The 26,554-nt window shown below is 35.7% G+C and overlaps 1 protein-coding gene across 7 annotated transcripts in view; it reads left to right on the top strand.

Annotated features, from left to right (window-relative positions):
* The first annotated feature begins 255 nt into the window (after positions 1-255).
* LOC123766873 (epsin-1) overlaps positions 256-26,554 on the top strand; it is a 31,054-nt gene continuing 4,755 nt past the window's right edge. Inside the window, exons 1-6 of one of the 7 annotated variants that reach the window (XM_069307498.1) lie at positions 256-949; positions 6,301-6,354; positions 7,215-7,329; positions 7,683-7,889; positions 9,623-9,790; positions 14,213-18,233. In XM_069307498.1, the coding sequence (XP_069163599.1) occupies positions 284-949; positions 6,301-6,354; positions 7,215-7,329; positions 7,683-7,889; positions 9,623-9,790; positions 14,213-14,250 (1,248 nt within the window). In that variant the 5' untranslated portion in view covers positions 256-283 and the 3' untranslated portion in view covers positions 14,251-18,233. Of the gene's footprint in view, positions 950-6,300; positions 6,355-7,214; positions 7,330-7,682; positions 7,890-9,622; positions 9,791-11,067; positions 11,384-14,212; positions 18,234-20,356; positions 20,546-26,554 lie in introns of those variants that run through there. The other 6 variants (XR_011223343.1, XM_069307499.1, XM_069307500.1 and 3 more) reach the window with 6 other exon arrangements.

Genomic DNA, 26,554 nt, shown 5'->3' with positions numbered 1-26,554 from the left:
CCCTACTTTCAACCACCCCATCTCTAGCCCCATCACCATCTTGTTTTGTGACTATATTGTTGGCTATGTTTGGATAGGGGGTCAGTGATCTTGTTTCATTTGAAACTTTTCTAATCTGTGCAATGTTTTTACCTACTCTGTCAATCAGTTTCAGAGAGTGATTTTGACTTAAAATATATATTCTGAAGATTTTCTTTGTTACTTAAATATTTTCTTTATATGCAATAGTAGTTATCTGTATAATTCCCATAATATTTGACTTTGAAAGATTTTGTAATTGGAAATGTTATTGCAGTTGTTTAGTATTGTAGTCATAATTAGATGTTTAAAACATATAAGATTTCCCCCACCTCATAGTATACTTCCAGTTTCTCCTCAGAGGTTATTTCACTCCTCCCCTCAGAGTTTTCCTGCTGCAGGCTTCACTCCAACGCCACCCCCTGTCCCCCCTCTCCCAACCACCAGTACCTCATTCCCATCCTCTTTCCCAACTTCTAAGATAACTTTCAGACACTCAAATCCTCCTCTGTTAAGTTCATCAGCTGCTCTCCTATTTGATCAGTGGCATCGTTCAACTAGCCCTCCAAACCCTTTTCTGGAAGAGCCAAATATTGTGCCACTTGTTTCACAGGGTCATCAAGGAAGCACTTTGCCTTCAGTTACAAATGTGTCACGTTCAGCTTCCCTCTTTCTCTCTCCTCCACAACCACAAAATGTTTCTTCTTCTCTACCATCCAATTATTCACTATTTCCTCAGATGTCCACCCCATTTCTCAGTCCTCCTCTCCATCGCTCCTCTGTCTCTGCTCCTCGGCCAGCTTCATCTCTTTCTTACATTACTCCTTCTGAAGCACCTGTAGGCTTATCCTCACCTTCCCCTTCCTCGTACAACCCTTGGGGTGCTGTTCAGGTCAACATAGCAACTGTTGAAATGCCTCCTTCAGTTAAGGTACTGGTAAAGATTTTGTGTGATGTGCCTTTGCATTTGCTTGACTAATACCTTTATACAAGATTTACTATACAGTACAACATATAGGACATGTCTGAGTAGTGACCAAAAGAAAGGTTATAACCTACAGCAATGTGGCAGCAATCAAATACCACTTCATGGATGAATGCTTTACACGCTTTATCATCAATGGTTGGGAGCAAGCATACTATATATCTGTTTCTCAAAAAATGGATTAAATATATATCAGTTAAAGTTCATAGTTATTTTAGCTGAAAATTAACTTTTAATTATTTTTATTATATAGTATAATTTTTATCATTCATTCTTCAAAATATTATGAAGTAAAAGAAAATGTTATTGTTACTGAATTGTAATTACCCAAGTTCAATGGGATGGTGATGAATACCATACAACAATGTGCACAGTGTTTTGGGCAGGAACTAGACCTACATTACAAGGTTGACAGATATGTGCAATGTATGGTATTCTAATTTTAGTTGAATTAAAATTTGTATTTAGAGATTCATTTACTGTACTTGTAAGCATAAGTTAGAATGTTATCTAGAACAATCTAACTACATATAGAAAGTTAGGTGGTTGAATTGCAATGTTAGGTTATTTGTTTAAAATTTTGTTGTGGGGGAATGTAATAATTTAATATTAGGTTGGATAATGTTTAACTAGTTCACTTAAATTAGGATTAACAGCCAGTTAGTATCTTAGTGCAAAAGTAACGTGTATGCTCATTGTTTGGTTGTAAACGGTACTTATTACAGATATACTTTTGTTTACAGCATTTAGGAATAAATATACAGTAGATATATAATATTGTGGATGTGATGAGGTGCCATTACATGACAAACAGGAGTGAGATAATGTACGTCACTTGCATAACTGTGTTAATACACTTACAAAGGGAGGAGGTGGGTGGGGGGAGGAGACACTCGTGCATTTGCATACATTTTATTTATTTGATACTACTAGTATTGTACTTAATTTGTAGGCTGTGGGGATTTTATTTAATGCGGGGTAGATTCATAAAATATTAGTGTAGGTTTTAACTTGTCCTATTTATATTTTGGGGTGTTTTAGGCATTTTTTATATGTAATAATTATATTTGAATATCTTCATTGATATACTGGCCGTTTGAATTTTAACTTGTTTAAGTTAGGGAGGATTTTAAGTAAGTTTTCTTCACTTTTTGTTTTGCTTCCCTGATCTGAAATAAATCTAGTTTGTTCTGAATATTATCAGTTAATTTGGTTCGAAAGTGATTCAAATTAGTTTATCTTGATTAGGATTGTTTGTCTGGTATCGTTAATTTTGTTGTTGTGATGGCCGAGAGATTGACATGCGCAACAACCCCTTCTTGTCTGATTTCTTGTTAACTTTTGCTTGCAAAATTCCCCATAATTATTGCATTTAGTTGCCTGTTTCTTAATATCATATTTGGCAAAATATTTATTTTAAATATCTGTGAACACCATTGTTGTTGTTTTGCATCATAGCTCATTCACTATTCAGATGCATCTTGAGTTACTTCAGTTTAACACACTTGCATTCCAATGACACTGTTATCATTTTGTAAGCTTTCGCTAAACAGAAGTTGTGGTTATTACCTCGGTACGTATTAATGTGTGTGTTGCAACTTACTGTGTACATTGTGTATACTATAACTCCAGAATAGAGCAGCGAAATGTTGTGGACAGTTACTAGCATTGAATTGAAAAAGATAATCATATTGCGCATGAAAATTCCCAGAAATATATTTTACATGTAATAATTTTTCAATAATTTTTTTCCATATAATATAAAACATTATTTGCAAAAATGTATATTAAAAACTTAAAACAATACTGTATATGGTTACATTGGATTAAAACAGCTATATTATTATAGCTGTTTATGAAAGCATTATAATGCTTTAAACATTATATATTATAAATTAAAGCTGAGCACTCCACCTATCTACTAATAACCATTTCATCTGAAGGGTGTGAAGTGTCGGGGCAATTACTCGGTTGCAAACATCTTGAAGTAGAAAATAATTGCATGACAACCCCTAGACGACGGCTTACATCATATGACGAATAGGACTTGCATCATAAGTCAGTTTTTACTATAGAAAATTAAGGAAATTTGGGTTTGCTTATAACTATCAAATTCTCAAGATTTAACATCTGCGGCTACTATTACATAATAAAATGGTAAACCTTGATATTTTTTATAAAAAAAATCACTGATTAGAATTTTGGAGCATGTGGTACTGTAATGTCCAAAAAATTTATTTATAATATTAGTTTGAAACTATTTTTCAGATTTAAGAATTAACACTCTGGTGACTCAGAACTGAGAATTGTACCCTCCAAGGATTACCACATTTGCAAAAGTAAATTTTGTTAATAGCATTGAAAGATAGTCTCTTCATTCAGAGCACGAATATTGTTTTAATGTAATTGAAATATAAATACAGTACATAATTTTTTTCTGTCAATGTAATTAAAGGGATATCATTTTTGGCCATTTCTGCATAAAAACAAAAAAAGGATTTTCATAAATACAGTAGTGTTAAAAATTTGAAAAGTGAAAACATTCATGCCGTTATCATTTTATTTTTACTTAGGGTATTTAAATATACCTGCTGACCCACTTGTGCCTGTTTTGGGCACAAGTGGGGCAGCACGTGAGTAGCCCCTGGGATGTAAGTGTGTTGACAGCTTCTTACTTGGGTATGGAAAATAATATTAAACACTTGTTATTGTTTATAAGCCATGCTATATGAAGTCAATTTTAACACCATTGTTGGTTGTGTGTGTTAACCTGTAGATGTCTTGCTTGAGCGAATCAGTTGGGCATGGACCTTCTGTTGCAGCGAGACATTTGCCGTTTTGTCTGTTTGTGGCTCAATTAAGGTGATTGTATTAATGAAAATGATAGAACACACATCTTCACATTTTGATATATTAAAAAATTAAGAAATTTGTTTATATTTATTACAAATGGAAATCCATATTTTGATCATTAGTTAACAAAATATTGTGGTTTTTAATTTTGGATTTTATGCAAAGTACATAAAAGTACAAAGTACAGAGTACTGTACAGTAAAGTACAGTACTCTGGAAAATAGGGCTTTGGGACTAGGCCTCAGGGAGAGCAAACAAGAGAGTAAACTCTGTACAGTCACCATTCCCTCGTAAATGTCTATCTAGAGAGAGAAAAATTTGGATTTCACTAGGTAAAATTCATCTTTAGAGAATGGGAAATATAGAGGGGGTATGAATGTTATTATATAATATTTCTCAGAAAAAATTAGAATTGTATGGATAAAGTACAACATGCAGGTGGGGTTGTGAAAAGGCTATTGGTTACAGGAAAATTTTTATTCTGTGGTTTCCATTGTAACGTTAAAATGGTTTTTGTTTACTACATCATAAATCTGATTTGGAAAATAAGATTAATGGGCTGGGTTGTGGTAAAGTCAAGGCATGAAAACTCTTAAATAATCAGGTTCTCTCTATCATATCCTTTGTGTACAACTCTAAAAGCAGCCACAGTGTGGGGAAAAAGAGAAGGTAAAGAAAATAAATTTTATCATATTTGTATTTAATTTTTTACTATATTTTGTTAAATCTGGAAAGATGTGTTCCATCATTTGAAGTAAAAATTTCCCAAAACATTTCATGACAGATATTTAATAAGTAAAAAAAAAATACAAAAAAATATTGAATACAATGGAAGTCCTTTTGCAATAGATTGGTCCAAAATGAATTGGTGCGTTTGAGTGGGAGACTCCTACACAGTACACTCACACCTCACAAATTGTAATCATATGGTGCGGACATCTATCCAAACTAGACTATTTTATTGTACTGTTGCTTGATATTTTATGACTATTTTGTTTATCGTAAAATCAGGCTATTATTTTCCCCAAAGATATATTTCATATATAAAAATAATAATCACATAAGTATAAGTAAATAAATATATAGAATAATGCAAGAGGATATGGGGATGGGATGGGGGGGAGGAGGGTAGAGGCATGGGTGGTGGCATGTCAGTGGCAGGTTGGGTAGAGGCATGGCAGTGGGAGGTTGGGTGGTGGCATGTCAGTGGCAGGTTGGGTAGAGGCATGGGTGGTGGCATGGCAGTGGGAGGTTGGGTAGAGGCATGGGTGGTGGCATGGCAGTGGCAGGTTGGATAACTTCCAGAGGCAGTCTGGCAGTTAAATTAGTAAATGTCAGACAGACAGGAGGACATCAATAGTCACTCGGGTCAGTTATTCATCAGTAGTCATCAAAGTACTCTAATGTAGTTGCAGAAGCTGAATACATGTATAACTGAAGATTTTGGGTGGAATAAGCTCACACATTTGCTGGACCTAAAAAAAAGTTTACCAAAATAATAATATTTATGTTTATAATGTAATTTTCCAATTGATTTTGGGATCAGAATGTATAAAAAACATGTTCTATCATTTGCATTAATAAAAACACACTAATTCTGGGCTTAAAAGCTACCAAAATAGCAAAGTATGGGTGCAATGGAAGTTCACTTGCATTGGACTGAATCTGGAAAAAATCACTCCATTTGAGGAAAACTTTATTATACTGTACTAAAATAAATAAATAAAACAAAAATATATATTTATATATTAAAATACACTGTACATATTATTGAACTGCATCTTATTATCTTATTTCTTTGCATGCCTTAGCTGACTCTTGATAATTACAAGAATTGTTTGGATGACTTGTTCAATAATGGCAATATTATTGAAGAAATGGTAAGACAAAAACAAATGTTGTCCATGAATTTAGTAGAGCACCTGATGAGCCACTTATGTCCACTTAAATACTTAATGCTTTCATAAGTATTGTTTTGCTGTCTTTTAGTTTCTCATTGATAATAATTGTGTGCTCAGATCAGGTAAGTAGTATTGTATAGTAATTACCCAACAATTATGTGTCTGTCTTCAAGTAGGTAGTTATCTTTCAATATTAGTTCAAAGGCAAAATTTAAATATTGTATAATGAATTAACAAAATATTGTATATTTAGGTGTATAGTCTTCTGGAATACTAATTATTAGTTTTAATCTAGCTTGATACCTGCCATGGCCATCCCCTCGGGAGTTGCTGGGGGAGAAATGTACGCGACACATGCAATAGATAGAAATTTTGAGATCTGACCTATTCATTCCATTTTCTGCCCCAGTAGCTTGTACCAAGCATAAATTTTTCTCGGCTACCTTGAATCAACAGGATCTTGTGTGTCAGATACTTCTGTTAATTTTCTTTGATTAAAATGATATGTACCGTGGCATTGATAACAATGTTTTTCTTATGTAGACAGACCCCTGGGGAATGGCTCTCCCAAATGGTGGCTCAGAAACTCCTAAACAGGTACTGTGTCACAACACTAGCTGTTGCTTGAGTAGGTGATACACTACTCATACTACTCTAATAGCTTAGTTTTAGTGAGTTGGTCATTTATTCGGAAGAATAAAATACTGTGAGGTTTTCAGTCAGTTTTAATGTATATACATTTAATAAGTTATAAATTTACGCAACTTGAAAACCCTTTTCTTTTCTATAACAGAAGCCCACAGTTTGAGGTGAGAAATTCAGTACAATCCAAGCCAAACTATTTCTGAGAACTTTGAAGGAAATGATGCATGTTTTAGAGACGTAGGTGTGTGACCTTCCTAGCAGTGAGGCTTCACTTGGATTCCATTTATTAGATTGATATACAGTCTCAGATGTAACATTCAGTTAATGTTTACATTATCTGCACTGTCCTTTTAACTTGTTCTTTTAGTGTCTTAATTGTTGTAAACAAATTTTGGGCAACTTGATTACAGTACTGTACATTTTTTAACTACTAAAAAATAACCCAGTGGGAATTGTTTTTTGTAGTCATGTACAATATTGGTAATGATATAACTTAAAACTACCATTATGTTTTCTAAAACTGGCCATTCGAATTGGCACTATGGTGTGTATATATGGCCAAAACAAAATTTTCTATGGGGGGGGGGATGATGACTGTGTGTTATATTAAGATGAAAGAATGATAGGGTTATTGTCTCTTTTATATAAATGGCAAATAAATATATTGTAGTTAACATTCCCATACTTGATGGCCTTATCAAAACCTTTTGCAGCATTTCAGGTGATCTTCGAACAACTATTTGCCTTCAGAATATTTATTAAACAAGTAATTGAGTTGTAGTATATATTTCACAAGTTTGCCATGCCCACAGCCTGATCCATGGGGTTCTCCAGCATCAGGCCCTCCTTCACGTGTCACATCTCCACCAACTACAAGTGATCCTTGGGGTCCTCCACCTGCCAGATCACCCGAACCACCAATGGGAGGTAGGTTTATACCGAGTTCAGTCTTTCCATTGGTGGGTGGAGAGCATGGGGTGGGATTGGCGAGATAGAATGTATTCCAAACTGCTTATCTGTGCTATGGGATGTAAGATATAGCTCTTAGGTCCTGATTTTTAACACTGCATATGGTTAAGTACAGTATATGTAAAAAAAAAAATTGTGCATCTCTATTGTACATCTTCAGTTTCTTAGAAATAAATTGGTTTCATACTGTAATGGTTCTATTATAAATGTTTACTCAAAGGAGCTGTGTGTAATTTTTAAGTTTATTACATAGTATCATGATCCCATGTTTTAAGTACTGTATCAAGAACAGTATTGTTGGTGATTTTCAGGAATATGTGGTAATGATCCTTGGGCAGTGCTAGGCATCATACCACCTGCTAAAAGCTCCACGCCTCCAGTTGTTGGCACCAACGACCCCTGGGATCCAGTACCCGCAAAGCCACAAACTAAAGATCCCTTTGCACCAATTTCACCTACAAACAACGGAGATGTGGATGAGTTCTCAGCTTTGTCAATAAGGGATAAACCAGCTAATAGTAAGACTTATATTTCCTATCAAATTTGAAGATGTAAATTGATATTTTACTTTCAGGATGACTTGTCAAATATTTGAGTATAATAAATATATATACTATATATAAATATATATATATAAATAAATATAAGTATGTATATATATATATATATATATATATATATATATATATATATATATATATATATATATATATATATATATATATATATAATATACACACACAGTATATATAATAAAATATGCATGCATGCAACAATGATAACAAAAACACTGATTCAAGTATGCGGAAAAACTACACGTTAAAAATAGAGAATGCTAAACGCGCTTTCAGCTCAATTCACCTTCATCAGAGCAAAATGGAATGAGGGAGGAAACATGGTAGGCAGACTTTACATCCGCCAGGGTAGGCGGGTAGGTCACCTGACCACCAAGATAGGGGATGAAACCTACGAATAAAAAAGAGATGAAATAGGCGAAGGAAAGGGGCAAATAAGGTTAACTGTACGAAACAAAAATACCTGTACTGGATAATATATATAAGTGCTGCCGGATGGAAATAAATAAATAAATAAACACAGGTTAAATGGGTGCTATATTGACATGCTATATTGAAGCTTATATGGGGTATCTAATTTGTACATGCTAGGGCTTACATTAAGGCTGTTGTTACATTGTTCAGAGTGGACTCAATCACTTTCCGTTCAATGAAACCCTTACTTTTAACAATACATTTCACCCCTCAAAAGTTGATAGAATGATCACATAATCTGGAATGTAAATACAAAGCACTGAAGTGCTGGGATGTACGAATAGCATATGAATGTTTTCACATTTAAAACAACATATGCTATTCATACAGCCTTCCCGGCCAAGATACGAACCCAGGCCAAAGCGCTCACGAAGTGCTGGCTGAGTGCCTTACCACTATGCCACGGGGGACTGCAATACTGTATATATGAATATATAAACTGCACTATATATATATATATATATATAAAATATATATAAACAAACTATTGAGATACTGGATTAAACAGCAACATTAGCAAATTTGTAAGTGATACAAAAATAGGGCATAAAATATATTCAGTAGACTCATAATTGCTATAAGCTAAGGTTATACATATATTTGAGTGAGTTTTATTTGTTATAAATAGCAGCAACCTTGCAGGGAATAATGGGTCTTCTAGTAGTGAGTGTAGACTGTAATGAGTGGGTTTATTTGCTGACTCTAGAATTGTTATTATAGATTGATCTAAGATATAAAATCATATACAATACCTTCCAGCATTTGACCATGTGTTTTTGTGACCCAATTGGGTTTTGCATTAGGCTGGTGGTGAATATGGCTGTACTACAGAAAATATCTTTTAAAAATTAGAAACTAACACTTCTCATTCAGTAGTGATTTCAACTGACAGTCACTAGATTGCTGACTTGATAAGGCACTCCGTTGTAAGGTAATGAGGGAAAAGTACAACAGTACAAATAATCTCTTAGTTAATTTTTTTACTTTCCAATTTGTTCTTGATTAAAGTTTTTACAAATACTGTACCTAGTAATGGTTAATTGTTGCCTTCTTGTCTAGATCACTTGCCAGAGTTTTACCTAGTTCATTTGGCTATTTTTATTTCACACTTTCAGTAGTATAGAAATATTTTTCTTAATGTACTATACTGAAGTGTATATTCCAGAAGTAAAGTTGTTTTCACATAGAAAATCTTTTGACAGACGGTGTCTCAGATGCTTTTGATTTAAGTGGGCTGGGTTCGGCTATTCCTGACAATAACAGAGTTCCTCCACCAAAATCAAAGTCTCCAGCAGCCTTCTTGGGAGAGAACTCCAACCTTGTTAATTTGGACAACCTTGTCTCTGCCAAGCAATTGCCTGCTAGCTTAGGTGAGTATAATTATTATTGAAGATGCAGAATGCATTAGTGTTCATGCTTAACACATTAAGAGCTTTGGTGTATTTCTTGTGATTGTGGGAAGGCTTTGGTATGTATCATAGCAATATATATAAAAATATCGAGCTTTTATCATGCCTTATTCCCCCCTAGTTATATATATATATATATATATATATATATATATATATATATATATATATATATATATATATATATATTGCTATGGTATTTATATTAAGGTAATTCACATTGTTTAATATTGTGTTCTTTGGAATTATTTAGTAACTAGCTTCAATTACTAAAACTTACTAATTGGACAATATATTTTGCCTTTACATCTTTGTGGTTATATATAATTTATTGAAATATGTAAACAAAAATGCATACATAATTTAGTGAATTATGTAAACAAAAAGTTAGCATAATTTAGTGAATTATGTAAACACAAAGTTAACGTAATTTAGTGAATTATGTAAACAAAAATGTTTAACATTTATGACAATCTCAAAATATACAGCAAGTCTGCATCTACAATTGTGATAGACCCATTCTGTTCCATTTACAAGGGCAGAGAGGTAGCCCAGGAACACAAAATTATTGAAGAAAACTTTTGTAACAAAAATTCACATCCTTTTCAGTCTTGCCCTAAATTCAGTACCAATAACTTGACGAGTGTGTTGAAGTAATTCCATAAAATGTTAATAAATGTTCGGTAATAACTGTCTTTATTGAGAACATCTCATTCCATCTTGTGGATTAGTTAGTGGACAGATTTAACTATTTCGTTAATAGTGAACGACCTAAGCAAAATATGGCCAGTATTACAAAATAATCGTGGGTGTGGCTAGCATATAAAAATCTAGCAAGAAACATGAGAAGGGTCTACAGCATACAAGTATGTTAAAATAGAGTCTGTAGAATATAAAAACATTTTTATGAGATAGACAATAACAAGATATAACAAGACAAAAGATAAGAAATATACAAATGTTTTGTATCATAACATTATTAATGATGTATCAGAATAGGAAAACTTAATAAATAATGATGACATATGGAAGTATTGATAACAGAAGCATAAGCGTACAGTATAATTACAGTTTAGTATACTGTATTATTGTGTACAATTTAAAATACAATATAAAACTTTGAAATAAAATGAGGTTTTTAAAATTTAGGTGGTAAATCAATATTTTGCATTATGATACAGAAAAAGCTTGTATTCAAATAAGATGCTGTTACATTGTTAATTTTAAATTAATTGCAGATAAAGGTACATAATTCATAGCACAAAAATTCATGTGAACAAGTGTTTGAACGTGAACTTGAACATTATCATGTCTACTTTATTGCTTGGAACATTTAAGTACATTATTATTGTGCAGAAAAAATATGTATGAAGTGAAAGAGCAATTGCAGAAGGGATGGCGATACATAACGGCTCTTAAAAACATTTATGTATCGGATAAATATATGCATGTACATACACCTTTATCTTCTTCTCTGAGGCTGTGGGCCTTTTCAGTACATAAATATGTATAATGTATACTGTATATATTAAATAAAGTATTGTAAATCAACAATAGTGTAAGAATAACTTTTCATTTATGTGTCCAGTGATGTGTCAGCCAACACACACCAGGCACGTGCTCTTATTAAAAAAAAAATTCTAAATTCAAATTCAAATGTTTATTCAGGTAAAGTACATACATACAAGGGGTGATACAAATATTGATGAATTTATAGATAGAGCTAGTACATACAATGCCTAAAGCCACTATTATGAAAAGCGTTTCAGTTTATCACAGTACTACAGTGACCATTTAAGGGAGGAGGGGGACTGTGGCGCTCTACTTGCTGATTCCTCATTTTTACACTTCTCAGACACCAGAAATAGGAAGTAATATTCTGCCGCCTAGGCATAGGTCATATAAATGGCAGGCCATAATATATGCGTGTATTTTGGCTCGGAATTCGAGTCAAATGATTGCATGGTTTTGGTTCACTGAAAATCTTTTATGTTTTCCATGTGTAATCAGTAGCATACAGTATTTCTGAAATGGCAACCTTTGTATTGCATCCAGCTACTCCAGTAGATTGAGTTCCAATAAAGTGAGAGTCCACTGTATGTATGGATCTATAATGTGTATATGTGCACACATGCACATCTGGCATTCACCAGTAAAGGGGGCAAAATCTTTGACCTTCAGTACCTGTCTTCATCAGGTAAGAGTGATCATGGCCTCTTAATAAAATTTGTCAATTTAGTACGACTTGAACGAGACTGGTGAGAACGGGATAAATCAAGAGGAACTACTTTAACAGGGATCATCACAGTGATCTAAGCAAGTTCCTTAAGAAATTTGATTGAGTTGGTTTGTTTAAAGGTGATGATAATGAGATTTATGGAATTTTTTTAGTATTTATAACAAAGATGCCAAAAAATTAAAACCAAATCAAAGGCACAGAACTGGAAAACAAAATAAAACAAGATGTTATCAAATTGCAAAAGGGCCAGACTAAAAAAAAAAAAATAATATAGGCAGTGGCCTAACCCCCACACGTTAGCAATATATATATTATATATAAGCACAAAACAACTATACAGTACAAATAGTGAGAAGAAAGAGGAAAGACATTTTAAATGAAGGGCCAGGAAAGAAATGCAAAATGGAACCCAGCCTACACTTTAAATTTACTTAAATAAATTGTTCGAGAAGAATGAAATCCAGAGATTAACAGTGGGTAACAGATTAAGAGAGCATAAGCTGGCGCGTATTTTGCAAAATGACTTGTTGCGTACTTTTGAATATAACCTAGAGCACCAAGATGTTGACCTAGAGAAAACCACTATGAGATATATGGGAGAGGGTGAAAATTATCACAGTAACAAAGATGCGCTATAGACTTGTATTATTGACAAGTGTGGTAGTCAGCATATCAGAGAAAGTAAATAAAATTAAATGGTTAGAAGATCTTGAAAGAATGATGTATTGGACAGTCAGAATGGTTTTGGAATGGGAAAGTCCTGCATAAAAATGTTGTTAACTTTTTATGATAGTGCCATACAGATCATATGAAGAGAGACTGTTGAACAAAGTTCATCCATCTGGACCTACAAATAATGTTAATGGGGTTTCAAAAACCTAATTGCCAACTTTGTCAGTTGCTGTCACTATTTTGCATGTAGTTGTCATGCTCTGTCTATTTCAACTCTACTTGTTTTGTTGTAATGAACGTCTGGCGCCTCTTTCATCATTCTAGTGTTTTAGGTCCAGGTGCATTTATTGGACAGTACCATTCAACTGAAGCAGTTGCCACTTTATCTTAATGATTAAAGTTATGTCAAAAATCAGCCTTAGGCATCACTTGAATGGGAGAAACAGAAATGCCAAAGAGCAGTTTTTTCCAAAGGCAAAGTAATATTGTTGGGGTGTGTGGGTAGGGTTGAACGATAGGGATTGCTTGCAGTATTGCAATGAGTGATGTTGGGTGTATAAACTGAGTAATGCAGATTACAATTATATATAGCTCAGCTTGATATATAGGCTAAGTATTTAAAGATTGTCACCTTGCTGAATCTGGTTTTATTTTATTGTGGGGAAAACTTAATAATTGTATTGTATTCTTTTAAACTTGTAAATGCTTGCTTTGGGTTTTGTGGAATACAGTATATGAATGGATTATCATGCATTGACCCTTTTGGTAGTAAGAAATTAAACAAAAGTCACCTCACTTTTTTATTGGGGGTTTCCATTCAAAAAGAGAACTTCATGAATATTTGTAATGCAGGCATTTTATACAGGAAATATCCCTATAAATTCTTATTCTCAAGCTGTACAAAACATTTGGAATTCTCCAGGTTCCTACATAAAACCCAGTTAATTGCCTGGAATCTGCTGTGATAGTTATATTGTTTCCTCACAAGATAAGGTTCTTAGTTACTGGTTAATTTTTATTAAGCTTATAGTTCACGATTCTCCTAATGTTCGATCTAGAACAGTTTTGTACAGTTGTGACTGCGAGAGTAGAAACGCTAGGAATAAGCCCTCGATAAATGTGCCAACATTGTATTTTCTGGAATTCATGGTGGTGTGTTGTTTAAACTTGCATGTTAAAAATGCACCAAGTAGTGTTGCAGTATTTTTCGGAAGTGCTCTTATCAATGGTTCAACCGGAGCAATTTCTATTTCTGCAACTGAAAGGGTTACTGTATTTCTATTACTAAAATGACATAGGGCATTGATTTCAAAGTAATTCTTTCACCTCCATTTGACATTTGCATTCTCTTTGTGTAACATGTTTGATGAAATTAGGTATGTCTAATGAATGAAATACTCACTTTCGTTTGGTTTAAGCTATGAAGTGTAAATGTGCACTTGAATGTCTTGTATGGTACTAACTGCTTCCAGACTTTACAGGCTGTAGGCTCAACAGGCTGCAGATATGAGCTTCTTCATTGCTATTGGACTGTTGGACGTGGGCCTTAACAACAATTTATTGCTTTACCCTTGGTCTTGTGGTATCCTTTGCTTCTGATATAAAATAGAATTTTAGAAAGCAGTACAGTAGTGTGTATTTAGTGGATTCTGCTCTCAATATACAGTACTTGAAATTGTAATTTGGTTACAATTGCCAATTGTAATTATAGAAATCTTGTATTTGATATCAAAGTCAGATTTATAGCACATACACTAATATATTGTTTCAATACTGTAATAAATGAAACTACTGGTAATGCATTCTAATGTTTCATGTGTTTCATCCTAATGTTTCTTGAATCATCTGCTCTTTCCACATAGTGAAAGTTTCATCTGCTATAATCAGACCAAACCCTCACCAGATTGCTGTTAAGTCATTATTAAAACATCTGTCGAGTCTTTCACTAGCTCTAACTGTAAAGTTTTACACTAATGCGTATTACACGTGAACTGAATAATCTTAATACAGTATATACTTTTAGGAGCATTTTGTGTATAAATTATTACAGTACATCTCATTGTCTAATCTAATGGTTAATGGTTAATTAAAATAAAACTATAGGAATATTAATTTGATAAATCATCCGGATATACATAATTGTATAATGTATTTAAAGTATCATTAACTTGTATAAATTCTCTATGTACTAAATCTTTAAGTAGAACGACAAAACTTTCAATAATATATTTGAACTAGTGTATTCAATGTGGGCCAGTGCTGTATCCTTTATATGGCTTAGTAACAAGACGTTACAAAGGAATTTTATCATATCTCTGTATTCCTATGTTTATTATCTATTCAAATACATGAAGAAGCTGCTTTATTAGGCACAAATCATTAGATTTGGTAATGAAATGCTTTGTACAGTTGCAATGTTGTGGGCTGATTACCAACTTTCTACAATTTCTAGTTTTGGGTTAATACCAGTGTACAACAAAGCTCTCTTTCTTGTATTGCTTCCTGAAACACTTCCCAAGGCATTTTTCAAGGGACTGTATTTTTTTGTATTACGACAATTTCATAAGCTGCAAACTGGAGGCAAACTACACCAATCAAAACAAACTCCCTGCTACCCCTCGCACAGTCTATTGATGAATGTATTTGTAACCGGTAGTTACGTAAAGTCAGTATACCAGTTAATCCACATTTCCTGTTGCTGAAACACCAGATACATGTTCCACTCTATTTTGAACTCCTATTATTAATTACAGTATAGTATTCAGTAAAGTTCTTGACAGTAATCATTCTTATATTTATTTTGGCACCTAATTAAAACAAAAATTCTTGTAATGGTAATAATTAGTAATAGGAGTTTTGTGATCTACCTCTTCCTGAGGACAGATTATCCTGAAGAGATCTTTGCACTGTGCACAAATGACATTTGGCCTAATTGTTGTCATTCAGAATACAAGTCTAGTCTTCCAAAAGCCTTAATGTTGATCATGCTTGTAATTAGTTTCCTGCTGATTAAGGAATCAGCCAGTTGAGTACAAGGTCTAGAAGGAGTGAATTTATATCACAATTCAGTTCCTTGAATTGTAAACAGTACAGTGGAGTAAAAAAAAAAAAGTTTGCTTATTTGTTTTTCAGGCTGGATAAAAGTTCAGTTAGAGCAGTGCTTATGCACTAATGGCTGTCTGTGATGAGTTATCCTGTCACCTTTTAATGGTTATATATTTCACTTATGTGTTGAGTGCAGCTCTGCTTACTAATTTGCCACACATCCAATCAGTTATTTAATTCAAGATAATTGGTAATACTTGTACTATATATTCCGGTATAATTTTTTTCCTATTTTTTGGATCCCCCAAATTTTTGTTAGCGCAAATGATAAAATATGTATTTGCATACATTTTGATGGCACAATCACATTAATTAGAAATCCGAGTGCTGCAAAATTTATTACTTTCAACAAGGAAAACATGCTGAGGTTGGATATTATGGAAATGAAAAATTCTGCTCTGGACTCTTGCATTTCGACGGAAATATATTAAGATCATTGTTATGAGTAGATATCATTAAGAAAATTACAAAATAACAATTAAATTATTACAGTAATATATAGGGTATATTTTGATTGTGTATTGTATTTATATTTTTGTGGGGGGCCTGTCTACTGGATTTTCCTTGGGTAGCATGGCTTGTGCATTGTTTTAGGGCCATAAGTGGGGCTTGTTTTCCCCTCCACCCTACTGGGTTTTTGGGCGACTACATGTACTAGCAGTTCTAGGACTACCATGTGGGTCATCCATTGTAGGAAGAACAGTGTGGATAGAATGGGCGACCATAGTGGGGAAAAGGGGTCATTTGAACCAGGGTGGGCAAACTCTCGGTTTAATTGTCAAGAAAGGAAGCTGGGCTCGGTATAAGGTACCCCCATCTGCTTTGCTCTTGATCCTTCATCTTGATGCTGTGCATCATAATGGCTTGCACATGATCTCTGGGACCTTTTGTCCTATGCCAGCCCAGAGTTTGTATGTGGAAATCAGTATTTCATCGTTACAAGATGGCTGTAATCGCTATTGGCTCTGATGCTTCATGCAGGTCCTTCATAATGCACATTCATGCTTATGCTTCATTTGACTGATGTCATCTTCCCATTGAGAGCCTTGTACACATTTTATTTTACTAGAAGTAATGCTCACTTATAGGAGCCACTGTTTGCATGTCTGCAATGTGTTCTCTCATATTTTGCCTACATTACCCCGTTGGCAAATCCTGTTTGTAAAAGTTTGCCAAGCCTTATGTTGTACAATGAAAGCTTATACACTATTCCCATTTTCCCCTTTTCCCTACTATCCTGAAATATTTTTTCTTGACTACAGTACTTCCCTTGCCATTCATGTACTGTTGATCTTTTTATGGCAGAGTCAGAATCTGCTGGCTGTGTTGGCTTTGCCATTATTTTTCTGATAAAATTAAATTTTTTGTAAAGTATTTATGCTGTAGAAAATTGTAATATTTCATGCTTAAAGGCCATTACTTTTCATGTGCCAAAGTTTATTATTGTATTATCATTGAGATAATTTTTCGTGGTCCTTGAATCATTTAACCACAGTAATTGAGATAGAGTACAACATTAACTGTGGCTTATCTCTAACAGATTTTACTCATTCTAGTTTTATTGGGTTCCCAGCCATATCTGTGATGCCTTTAACGATCTCGCAGATGCCCGTCCCATCTCTCAGAAATGAGTTCCTTGCTCAGATATTTGCATTATCATTCATACTGCAATCTGCCACAGTTGGAGAGAGATGAGCTGTTCCAAATAACAAATGATGTATTATTAATTGTAACTCAAGTCTGTGTCCTTCCTTTCGCCAAAACAGGACGTGGGAAACTACTATGGCTAGGTCACGTATTGACCCAACATGATACTTGTGGGCACAAAATGTTATTGTTCTGGTAGCAATTGCATACCTCCACATAGAATGTCTTGATTTTTAGGATGAGCATAAATTTTGGTTTTCCACTGTTCCTCGAGTCGTACATCCCTTGATAAAATCTTTGGTGAAATCCTTGGTGAAATTTATCCCCCATTGACATCACTTGTCTTATTTCTGTCTGCTCTTGCATTGACATCCTTACTAATATCTAGGAACCTTTAACTGTTCTAGCTTGGCATCTTCTTTTGATTACTTACTACTACTATCATATAATCATTACAACTATGAAATATGCTAACATTTTTATACAGTAACATACTTGATAGTTATCTTAATTTTTATATTCCCTCACCCCTCCACATCCTTATTTTTTTATTTTGCTAGTTCATCTTGTTGAAGGCCCTAACTTTGGTTTTAGATAGGATACAAACTCATTGTTCAGGATCTTTCATTATTATTATTTTACTATTTCCCATTTTCCATAAGAAAGGGTAGCTTTAACCCAGAATAAAATTAGTAGTAGTAGTAGTATAGAGAGAATACTTAAAATATATAAACTTGTTTATATATTTTGTTTACACTTTTACTTAACATATACAATATTACACACTATACGGCATTACTGAAAACCAGCATCACCATACTCCAGATGTCATCCACAGCACTTGGTCCTTCCCCCTTTCAACTGCTTTTTAAGACGTGATATTGTGGCTCTGCTCGAAAACGCTCTTGTGGATGACGTGTAGTAGACATAGGACATGATGTGGACCAGGCATGTCAAACATGCAGGCAAGCACAGGCCTGCACGATGGATACTGTAATTTGTTCATATGCTTTTTCTTTTGGTAAACTACTTCATTACTTTGCATTCATGAATGTGGCTAGCTTCTAAACCATTTGTATGCACATTGTATGTTTCTAAGTTTAAGTAATACAAATATTATGCAATAATTGTAATTAAATGACTTCAATTAGTAGTCATGTGTGGCCCTCACGACTGCACAAATATGACCCATATGGCCCTCGGGGGACCCTCAGTAGGCTACATCTGCAGAAAACTGGAAACATTCTGGCGAGGCAAACATTTTGCCTGGCTTTGTTATCAGATATGTAGTTTTGAAAAGGATAAGTAGGGGCTAATGTGTGGTTTCCATTTTAAAGCAGAAATTTTTAAAGTGATTTTGTTACCAAATTTGTGCTAAAGAATGTTCTATAGTTTGCACTAATAAACATTGTTGTGGCCATCAAATAATAAAAAGTAGTGAAGGTCACCATTTTTGCTGAAATATAGCTAAGGTTAGATGGGGTAGTGTATGACTCGGTTAGTTTGAGCAGAGTTGCACGCCACTATGGCTTTCATGAGTTGTCATAAATAGTGCACGGCCTTTTCACGTGACATGCACAGTTCTCAATCCCTACAGCCTCATACACAATGTCTGCCCATTTTGTCAACTTCCCTAGCCTCCTATTCTTTTCCTCAAATGCTTTCTCATCACTAACCTCTCATTATACATAATTATTTCAGCTCGGCTGCACTCAGTCTTGCAATTCACTGGCTTTTTCACATCACAACTTAACATTGTTATTCCTTTTCTAGTCTTTTTATAATGCACATGTTTTTCAGAAAATCCATTTCCACTGCAGGAATTTCTTATTTTTCATATTTATGTAATAGCCTCTTGCTTCTTTAAGTGTGATACGGTACTATCACACTTTAATGCAGCCCTCAGTTGCATCTTTTCCCATTTATTTTGATTTTGAAAGAACAGTAAGGTTTCATTGCACTATAGTAACAACTTTCCTTCCCAGACTCGCTTTACTTTCAGCTCTGTTGCACACTTTCCTTTTTATGCTAATGCCACAACCAAGGTCTTAAAACTAATTCAGCCATGTCTAGTACTTCTTCATGAACACAATTGCCTTCTTTCTCCAACACCATAACTACTTTTGAACATATTTACTTGATAATGGTTCAGGACGGACAAACTTTGTCATTTCTTCGTTTTCTGATGTGTGGTCTGGTGGTCATACTTTCAACAGTTTTTTCTCGGATCAATGAAACATCCAACTATTGTACACTATTCTATATTCTTTGCTAAAAGAACTGCTTCACCTTCATAAATCAGATTTCATGCAAACCATTTGCTTCCTCAAACAGAAGTTTCACATCTTTCTCTTAAGCTCTTGCCTGCACTGACCCCATCCATATTTTCAGTACCATAGATTAAGTAAACACAGAGACATCACACAACCTTGGCTTAAATTTAAACATTACTTTTATTTCACAGCAAAATCCACCTCCTCTATTACTGACAAGTTTCTCCATTTTATATCATACTCTTTCAATCAAGATGATGACAAAGTTTACTCACAATACATGGTAGAACAATGCCTCTTTAATTCTTAAGCGCACTATGTTTTCCCTGATTAGGTAGCTGCTGTAGGGATACCTTATCTTTTTTTTTAATATAGATATGTAATTAATTTTTTTTAATATGTGGTTAAAGTTGCAGTATTTGTGATATCTAGAGAATGCTATTGCGTATCATCATGAACATTTTAAGTCTTATGCATGGTACTATACTGTGAAAAGGTCGCTATTGGTGTTGGACCTTATAGCCCCCTGGTGTTGCAAACTAGTGTCATGCTGCTGTTGTAGCGTGTCTAATATGTTACACTGGGTTGCAGGGCCAATGAGCTACACTGAGATGCAACCCAGTAGCCAGATTTCAAGGGCGAGTAATGTCCAAATATGGGCACCACTTCACCTAAATGATGAATAATTCTCGACTCAATGTCACAGTATATTCTCCTATCCAAGCATATTCAAACATTACCAAATGGCTGGAACACACCTTTAATTGGAATATAAGGAAGGTAACTAACACTCAATGTCATTTTCTATTTAATTAAAAAGTAATGTATAATTACATGTAACACTAAATGATACACAACTCTACACTCACCCTGTACCAGTATATCCTCAATCTGTTGGCTGTGCCTGTCCTTAAATCACACCTAACATGTATTATGCAATACCAATTCCTCTCATTAATTCATCTTACTCTACTAACCAGTGTTTGTTTCCTGGTTAGTCATTCTCGCACTGTTTTCTAGCTTACCAACACAGGGTTGAGGATACGCTTTAACTGCCAGTCATTTACGTGAATGTAATCTTCCCAAATTCTGAGTGGAAGAGGGAGTTTTCTGTGTATATGCCAAGCACAAAGGCTGCCTCTATGAAATATCATATCCAAGTTATATTAACTTTCAAAACTACTCTTAACTGAAGATACATGTAGTATTTGTTGCCCCCCAAAATATAGCTTTCATTACCTAATAATTTCCCCTTAAGAGTTTCGTGTTTTAGTGGCACAACACAATTAACCCATACATTGGTCCAATTACTGTTCTTGAGAAGGATTGATCCACATGCTCCAATTGCCTGGAGATGATTTAGGTTTCCAATTTTATTCAAAACCTCCACCTGTTCTAAGGGGGCTGTCATTTGACACTAGAGACCTGTTGATCGTTTGCATATTTGGAAAAATCCTGAGTCCCTAAGTCTCCCTACCATGTCTGGCATATCACCAGCCAATGATTGAATGCATAGAGTGCCATGCTAGGAACCATTGAACTTTTAATAATAGCAAATCGGTGATATCCATGCAAATATATTTGCATGCAAAATGTGTGCTATATGCAATTATAAGATTAAGGTGTAATTACCTAAGTGTAGTTGCAGGATGAGAGCTACGCTCGTGGTGTCCCATGTGTGTGTGTATGTATGTGTAATTACCCAAGTGTAATTACAGGATGAGAGCTATGCTCAGTGTCCCATCTTCCCAGTACACCGTCATATAACGCTTTGAAACTACTGACGGTTTTTGTCTCCTCCACATTCTCGCCTAACTTGTTCCATCCGTCTACCACTCAGTTTGCAAAAGAAAACTTTCTAACTTTTTTTTTGGCACCTTTGTTTCCTTAGCTTGAATCTGTGTCCTCTTGTTTTTAAAGTTCCTAGTTTCAAGAATTCCTCTTTGTCAATTTGGTCAATTCCTGTTATTATTTTGTAAGTAATTAAATTACCTCTTTTTTTTTCTTCTATCTTCAAGTTTTGGCATATTTAATGCTTCTAGCCACTCCTCGTAACTTGTTTTCAGTTCTTGAAGCCATTTTGTAGCATGCCTTTGCACCTTTTCCAGTTTATTAATGTACTTCTTGAAATTTGGGCTGCATATTCCAATTTTGGTCTCATAAAAGTCATGAACAGTTTCTTTAGTATTTCACCATCCATGTAATTAAAAACCAAGTCTGAAGTTGGAAAGTGACTCATACTGTACGCTCTTCTCATAATGTTCTGTGTACTCACCTAATTGTACTCACCTAATTGTGCTTGCGGGGGTTGAGCTTTGGCTCTTTGGTCCCGCCTCTCAACTGTCAATCAACTGGTGTACAGATTCCTGAGCCTACTGGGCTCTATCATACCTACATTTGAAACTGTGTATGGAGTCAGCCTCCACCACATCACTTCCTAGTGCATTCCATTTATTAACTACTCTGACACTGAAAAAATTCTTTCTAACGTCTCTGTGGCTCATCTGGGTACTAAGTTTCCACCTGTGTCCCCTTGTTCGTGTCCCACCCGTGCTGAAGAGTTTGTCTTTGTCCACCCTGTCAATTCCCCTGAGAATTTTGTAGGTGGTTATCATGTCTCCCCTTACTCTTCTGTTTTCCAGGGATGTGAGGTTCAGCTCCTTTAGCCTTTCCTCAGCTCGTAGTAGTGTGTGTGTTCCTCTAGTGACAGTTTACTATCCAAATCCACCCCTGAATCTTGTTCTTTATTAGTTCTTTAATTCCTTTCCACATTCAGTAATTTGTAAGTTGTGTGTGGTCTATTTTCTCCGATTCCACATTCCATAACGTGGCATTTATTCACATTTAATTCTATTTGCCATATGTCGCTCCAAGCCCTTACTTTATCTAGATCAATTTGAAGGGCATGACAATCGTCTGCGCCTTTTATCTTCCCCAGTATCTTAGCATCATCTGCAAACATGCTCATATAATTCTGTATTCCTTCTGGTAGATCGTTTATGTACTGTAGATGATGAACATTACTGGTGCAAGAACTGAACCCTGTGGTACTCTGCTAGTAACACTCCTCTAGTCAGATACTAAGCTTCTGATTATTGCCCTCATATGTCTATCAGAAAAATTTTCATTCATGTCAGAAGTCTCCCTGTCACCCCTCGAGCATGTTCCAGTTTTCAAAACAACCTCTTGTGTGGGACTCTGTCAAAAGTCTTTTTTAAGTCCAGATAAAGTCAACTCAACCATCTCTTTCCTGTAAAATCTCTGTGGCTCTTGTCATAAAACTAAGAGATTTTTTACGCAGTTTCTTCCTGTTTGAAAACTATACTGTCTATTCCTTATTATGTCATTACTCTCTAGGTATTCAACCCATTTGGCTTTAACTATTGTTTCTAGTGTGTTGACTACAGTACCACACTTGTTAATGATATGGGTCTATAATTTAGAGGGGTCTTTTTGGCTACCATTTTTATAGATTGGAACTATGCGTTTTTCATGTATCTGCTAAGATTTCAATGCACAAGGATGTTTGAAATATTAATTAGAGTGGAATGCTCAGGTCGGTTGCACATTCTCATAGCACCCAGGGTGAAACTCCATCTGGTCCACCTGCTTTATTTCTTCTTAGCCCTTCGAGTAATTTTTCGACTTCGTCTTGAGATACCTCTATGTATTCCATGATGTGCTCTGGAATTGGCATTGAGTCTGGCTCTTTGAAATCCTCATTTTGTACAAACACACTTTTGGAACTGTTCATTTAGCATTTCACAAATTACTTTTTCATTCTCAGTAAACCTTTTCCCTATTTTCAATCTCTGGATTTTATCCTTTACATGTAGCTTGCTTCTAATGAATTTATAGAAAAGGCCTGGAAATGTTTTACATTTGTCTGCTACCCCTTTCTCAACGTTAAGTTGAGAAATGACATTTCTCAACGTCGTACCATTTATGCCTCTCATCTCACTACTGTGTATTTGTTTCTTGCTTGCTTGTAATGCTGGTATGTTTGAGGGTTAGGCCTCTGCCTATATTGTACCCATTTCCTTGTCTTTTCTTCTCTGGCACTCACACAATTTCTGTTGAACCAATCCTGTTTTTAGGTTCTGCATCTCTGTTATGGTATGTATGTTTGTGTGCATTCATCATATAGTTCACAAAACTTGGCATACATCTCATTTTCTTCCTTGCCTATTAAGAGGTCTGTCCAATTAAATTCATGAAAGAATTTGCCATCATGAAAGAATGTGTGTGTGTGTACACTGTATATATTGTTGGTTTACTTTTTTATGAATAAATACAAGGTATGCATATACATGTATTGGGTATACATGCCTATATTTCGAAAGTTATGCATAATGAATACAGTACTGTACCGCTATTGACACATCAGTACAGCATGTGATGTGAGCATGAAAATATTTTAGTAAATACGGTGTGAAACTATGAAAATAAATGAAGAACGTTATTCCCTTCTGGCACCTCGCTTAAGTCCATATAACTTCTCCAGGCCATGACAGCTAAACCATGATAGGTAGAGAGTTATTAAAAGGATTTTCAGTCTACTGGAATTTGTCTTTTCTTGTGCTTCAAAGAGAGTGCAACAACGTAGCCCAGTGCAGTCAGGGGTTCAACATGTCTTTATGACTCCCAGCATTTCTATCATTAATGCAAAATGATTTTGATATGGTATTCTATATTACATTGATTAAAACATTGTATAGCAAGATTTTATTTTGAGGGAGAAGAGTTTCACTCGGTCAGACTTGAATACAGTATTGACTTAATACACAATACAGACTTGATACAATATATAGTATTGATATCCTTAAAAATTTGTTTTCTGTGGGGAGCCCCGTCAGCTCCCTGGAACTATTGGACTGATATGCGATTTATTAGTCTGGGGCATCAATTAATTGGAGTTCAGCCTACCGGAACCACGAGCCAGAACCTGGCCCCCTCAGAGAGGCATGGGAGCAATGGCGTATGGAAACCTCCATGTGGTTGGGGCATTCCATGTCTGCCATTGACCAGGGTTAGGCACCCAGAAAGGTAGGCATAACAAAACAAACCCCACTTGGTAAGAAAATTGTTACCAAAAACTAAATAGAGAGGCAGAACTTCCCCAACACCCAAGGAAACAAGGAAATGTCATACACTGCTGCAGCACCTCTTGTTCGTGCAACCCTCCCCTTCCTGGGAGGGGGAGGGGGAAGCCCTGGACCCCATTACGCTAGCTACTCACACCTCTAATACGTTGGCTGATGCGATCTGGGGCAGTCATCAACTCTGAACTCGATTTCTTGGCAGTGTTTTGCCTTGGCGGTATTCTCTGCTGTTTTGTGGTACAGTGACCAAGTGTAACTTCAGTGTACTGGGGCTGCATGTGCTTAAGGCTACCTTCCTTAAGTGCTCTGTAAGTACTACCCTTGGGTGTTAGGGTTACCTGCCATAGTACCTTCGGGATCCCACTTGCATAGGGATTCTTGCTGCTCGGTGTTTACCTTGCCCTAGGGGCCAGCTGGGGTTTCATGGCCTTTGTTTGACCTTGGGCAGGAAGTGGTATTGTTGCTGGAAAGGTGGGGGGCCAGGTTCCTGCACAGCTTGCCTAGCAACGCAGCGGCCGTATTTCTGTTTCTTCTGGTAACGTGATACTTTTGCAGGATTTTTCTTTTATTTTTATTTTCCTTGCCTGGAGGGGGGTCTGCCTTGTTTGGCTATTGGTCCAGTTAAGGTACAGTATTTTGGTGGCCGTCCTCTAGGCCCCCGTGATTGTACATGTCGCAGGGGTTCAGTTTTAGCTCATCCCCCTTTGTTAGTTCTTGGGTTTAACCGGCTTTGAAGCACCTTGCCTGGGCTTCCCGTAGCAGTCAGCCTGCGGGCCCTGGAAAACCCTGTTAGGGCTCAGTAGACTGATGGATGCATCTTCTGAGTTCCAGCTCGCCTTGTGTGAGTTTGAAGGTTGCTCTGTGCCCTTGTCTCAGGGTGACAGTCACCTTTTTTACCTTCGTCATGCTGCCTGTTGGGTCAACGACACCTTTGACCTGGAGTCTTGCAAGATATGCTCTCTGCTAGTGCTCCAATTTACCCATTATATTGACATTGAGGTTCGGGTACAGGCAGCATCTGCGTTGCATGCTCTGTTTAGGGTGCTGCAACACACGAGGTTGGTTGTCCACTCAGGTGCCTTAAGGCTGCCCCAGTTTGGTTATAGGGACTCTTGCTTGGGGGGCCTTACCCAGTTGGCATTCGCCCTGCTTCAACACCCCCACTCCTGGCTCCGAAACGTCTGAGGGTTTCGGAGTTGTGGTGGTGTTTAGTCGGTGATGAGACTCGGGCAGCTTCGGGGGCTGGCCCTTCGAGTTGGGGTTGGAAGCTTTCTAGGTGCCTAACCCCGGTCGATGGCAGACATGGAATGCCCCCAACCACACAGGAGTTTCCATAGGCTCCTTGTGCCTAATATATCGCATATCAATTCAATAGTTCCAGGGAGCCTCCGGGCTCACCCAGAAAATGATGTTTCATTACATTCAACACTGGTTTTTTCAAGTGTTAATAACAAATATCAGAAAGCAGGGCCTGAAGATACTGTATAGTTTGTGCTCGGGAAAAGTTAATGTACTTAACGTAGTATTTAATGTAGTTAATTTACTACCTTTTTTTTGTGGATGGTTTTTATTTCGGAAATGGCTAAATTTGAGTTTTGTTTAGTGGAGGGAGCAGAAATGTTATAATGAAAACAGAGACCATATACATTATCTCTACTGATTGGAACAGGTTTCCAAGATATTTCAT

The sequence above is a fragment of the Procambarus clarkii genome, chromosome 60 (assembly GCF_040958095.1).
Source record: "Procambarus clarkii isolate CNS0578487 chromosome 60, FALCON_Pclarkii_2.0, whole genome shotgun sequence".
Taxonomy (NCBI): domain Eukaryota; kingdom Metazoa; phylum Arthropoda; class Malacostraca; order Decapoda; family Cambaridae; genus Procambarus; species Procambarus clarkii.
Note: the sequence above shows the minus strand (reverse complement) of the source record. Positions and strands in the feature narration are given on the sequence as shown.